This window comes from Glossina fuscipes, unplaced genomic scaffold (assembly GCF_014805625.2).
Source record: "Glossina fuscipes isolate IAEA_lab_2018 unplaced genomic scaffold, Yale_Gfus_2 85207, whole genome shotgun sequence".
Lineage (NCBI taxonomy): Eukaryota > Metazoa > Arthropoda > Insecta > Diptera > Glossinidae > Glossina > Glossina fuscipes.
Window position 1 is genome coordinate 1,874 of NW_024004819.1, and position 3,396 is coordinate 5,269.

A 3,396-nucleotide genomic window follows, 5' to 3' on the forward strand; every position below is an offset into this window, starting at 1 on the left:
TCCTTAATAGTATTTCAAGCATTGTGAGAACAACTTGACGGACTCCAAAATTTTATGGTCTAGATAAGTTGACCAAGGAACCACTTCACCCCGGCTACAAAATTTTGCGTACAATAATTCAGTTTCTTTAAGCCTAATAACAGTCTTTAAATCTTGCTTTTCAGTATCGTGTGCTGAAAAACTACGCGCCGCTGAACGCATTGCAAAAGAAAAGCGTTTATGTTTGTAAGATATCAAGTCAAATGCTCAACATTTGAACTACAAAGAAAAAGATTTTACAGGCACAGTAGTGGAGGTGTTTAATGGCGATGCTATCAATGTTAAACTTCCTAATGGTTTAATTAAAAAAGTGTTCTTTTCATCAATACGCATTCCCCGAGATACCCGTTCTGTTGTAGGGGCCGACGGTGAGGAAGTTGTCAAAGCTCCGCCACGTGGTGAGAATTACCGACCGTTGTACGAAATTCCCTTTATGTTTGAGGCACGGGAATTCCTGCGTAAGAAACTTGTTGGTAAGAAGGTTCAATGTGTTCTGGATTATATATCGCCTGCGCGTGATAATTTTCCAGAAAAGTACTGCTACACCGTACTTATTGGTGGGCAGAATGTTGCAGAGGCCATGGTGGCTAAAGGTCTGGCTTCCGTGGTACGCTATCGCCAGGATGATGATCAACGCTCTTCTTGCTATGATCAACTTTATGCTGCTGAAAACCAAGCCATTAAAGGTCAAAAAGGCATGCATGCAAAGAAAGAGAACACTCTGTTACGCGTTAACGATCTTACCCTTGATCATTCCCGCATAAAGGTCCAATACTTACCTTCATGGCAACGTGCCTTACGCACAGAAGGTATAGTAGAATTTGTTGCTAGCGGTTCACGTCTACGTCTCTACATTCCGAAGGATAGTTGTTTGGTTACTTTCCTATTAGCAGGCATTTCTTGCCCACGTTCATCGCGCCCCGCTTTAAATGGGGTACCTGCACAAGAAGCTGAGCCTTATGGAGATGAGGCACTGACTTTCACCCGCGATCGTGTTCTTCAACGTGATGTTTCCGTTCATATCGACACTACTGATAAAAATGGTACTTCAGTGATTGGATGGTTGTGGCTGGATAACAACGTAAATTTATCTGTTGCTCTGGTGGAAGAGGGTTTGGCGGAAGTGCATTTTAGTGCTGAGAAGTCTGAATATTATCGAATGCTTAAGAATGCAGAAGATCGTGCCAAAGCGGCCAAGAAGAATATCTGGGCCAATTATGTGGAACAAGTAGTAGAAGAGAAACCTGTTGCAGAAGAGGCAGAAGACAAAGTTGTTTCGGAGCGTAAAGTTCAACTTGAAGACGTCATTGTTACTGAGATTACTGAAAATTTATCATTCTTTGCTCAATCTTGTGCCAGCGGTGCTAAGTTGGATGCCTTAATGGCTAAGTTACATGCAGATTTCCAAACTAACCCACCCATCGTGGGTACTTACACTCCCAAACGTGGTGACTTGTGCGCTGCACAATTCTCTGCAGACAACCAATGGTACCGCGCCAAAATTGAACGTGTTCAAGGCAATAATGCAACCGTGTTGTATGTGGATTACGGCAATAGAGAGGTAAGTTGTGGTATATTTAAATTTTTAATATTATAACTTGCAAGCTCCTTAGATCTGTTTCCGTCTTAAAGTGAAACTTATGAGTCATAAGCTTGCTAAATGAAAGCTACTTTTGAATCTTTAAACTTGACAACAGTGTGGTTTGATCCATAGCTTGATATGAGCTTAAACTCTGTCATCGCCAATTACTGCAAATTTCGTGGTAATGAAAACCAAGTCGGGACATGAATAAAGAGGCTTTAATATATTTTTAGAGCTTTACTTTTGAAAGTCCTAGCAAAAGTTTCCATTACGCTCCAGCTGCAGTTGATGATTTGAGGGCTACATAAGACTCTGTTGTAAGAAGAAATGAAAAGTTACATAATCTCTTGTTGCAAATAAGAAGTTTCCTTCGGTTTTTATTGCAATTATATAAAAATTTATTTTTGTCAGGTTGTGCCCTTTAATCGTCTGGCAGGTTTACCATCTGCCTTCTCCAGTGAGAAACCTTTTGCTACCGAGTATGCCTTGGCTTTGGTACAACTGCCCCAGGACAATGAGGATAAGGAGGAAGCGTTGCGTGCCTTTGCGGAAGACGTACTCAACCGTAAGGTTCAACTGAATATAGAACTGAAGCCATTTAACAGCCTTCCGTTAGCTACGGTTTACGATCCCTCTACCAATGTTGATATTGGCAAACAACTGGTCGCGGACGGTTTGGTATTAGCCGAGAAACGTGGCGAACGGAAGCTGCGTGAGCTGGTCGATCAATATTTGGCCGCCCAACAAGCTGCTCTAGCTGCGCATTTAGCTATTTGGAAATACGGTGACATCACCCAAGATGATGCGCCAGAGTTCAGCCGTTAAGTGCAAACACCATGCGCCTCAGCGAATTGGAGGTTTGTCTGCCACATACCCGCCCTTTAAAACAATAACAACAAGCAACAAAATGAAATAAACGATTACATACAACCGCTATCGTATAAAAAGAACGAACACGAAAGAAGTTCCCACTTATTAAAACAAACAAACAGATCCAATCTTCTTCTTCGATATAGGTTATACAGAAAAATTACGACAACAACAACAACAACAACAGCAAAAGAAAATACATTATTCATAGTTAAGCTTCCGAATTTTAAGAGCAAAGACATAAACTATACTATTGCAACAATAACAACAAATAACCCTAAAAATTTCGAAATGAACACCAAGGCAACAATAGCAACAAACAACAATTCTCAAACGATAAATTCCCTTTTTTTATACAACGCGCAAGAAAATTTAATGGTAACTCATTCGTAAAAGGCAAAAGTAAACTAAAAAACGAAAAAAAAGATTTGAAAATTACTACGGAAATATAATAATACTTATCTAGAATATAAACCGCTTCCTCTTTCGGATTAAACATCTATTATGTACGAAAAAATAAAAAAAAATTTTCTTCCTTTCCCTGCTTTCCCTCCCTCTCCCTTGGCTTAGTGTTTATATGCACTCACTCTTAATTCCAGTGTGTTGTCTCCTTTACTATATTTGACTCAAATTTATTTTTTTAAATTTGCTTTCACTCATCTTTAGATTATTATATTTGATGCTTTGTAAACGACTTATTAGGTGAGATAATAAATAAATTTTGCTTTTTTTTTTTTAATTCAAGAGATGCAAATACGTTACAATTTCTTAAAAGGAGAAGATGTATTCAAAATAATTATTGAAATGAAATTGTTTTTAATATATTTTTTATTGCATAATTAATTCTATTTTTAATTTTTTTTTTTGAAGACTTTGCGATTTAACTATAAAAAAAAATAAAGCAA

At 38.2% G+C, this 3,396-nt stretch overlaps 1 protein-coding gene across 1 annotated transcript; it reads left to right on the forward strand.

Annotated features, from left to right (window-relative positions):
* The first annotated feature begins 230 nt into the window (after positions 1 to 230).
* On the forward strand, positions 231 to 2,927 carry LOC119644079 (staphylococcal nuclease domain-containing protein 1-like). The gene is made up of 2 exons (XM_038043603.1): positions 231 to 1,600; positions 2,033 to 2,927. Exons 1-2 carry the CDS (start codon positions 473 to 475, stop codon positions 2,444 to 2,446), a joined length of 1,542 nt encoding a protein of 513 aa, XP_037899531.1. The 5' UTR covers positions 231 to 472; the 3' UTR covers positions 2,447 to 2,927.
* The last annotated feature ends 469 nt before the right edge of the window (positions 2,928 to 3,396 follow it).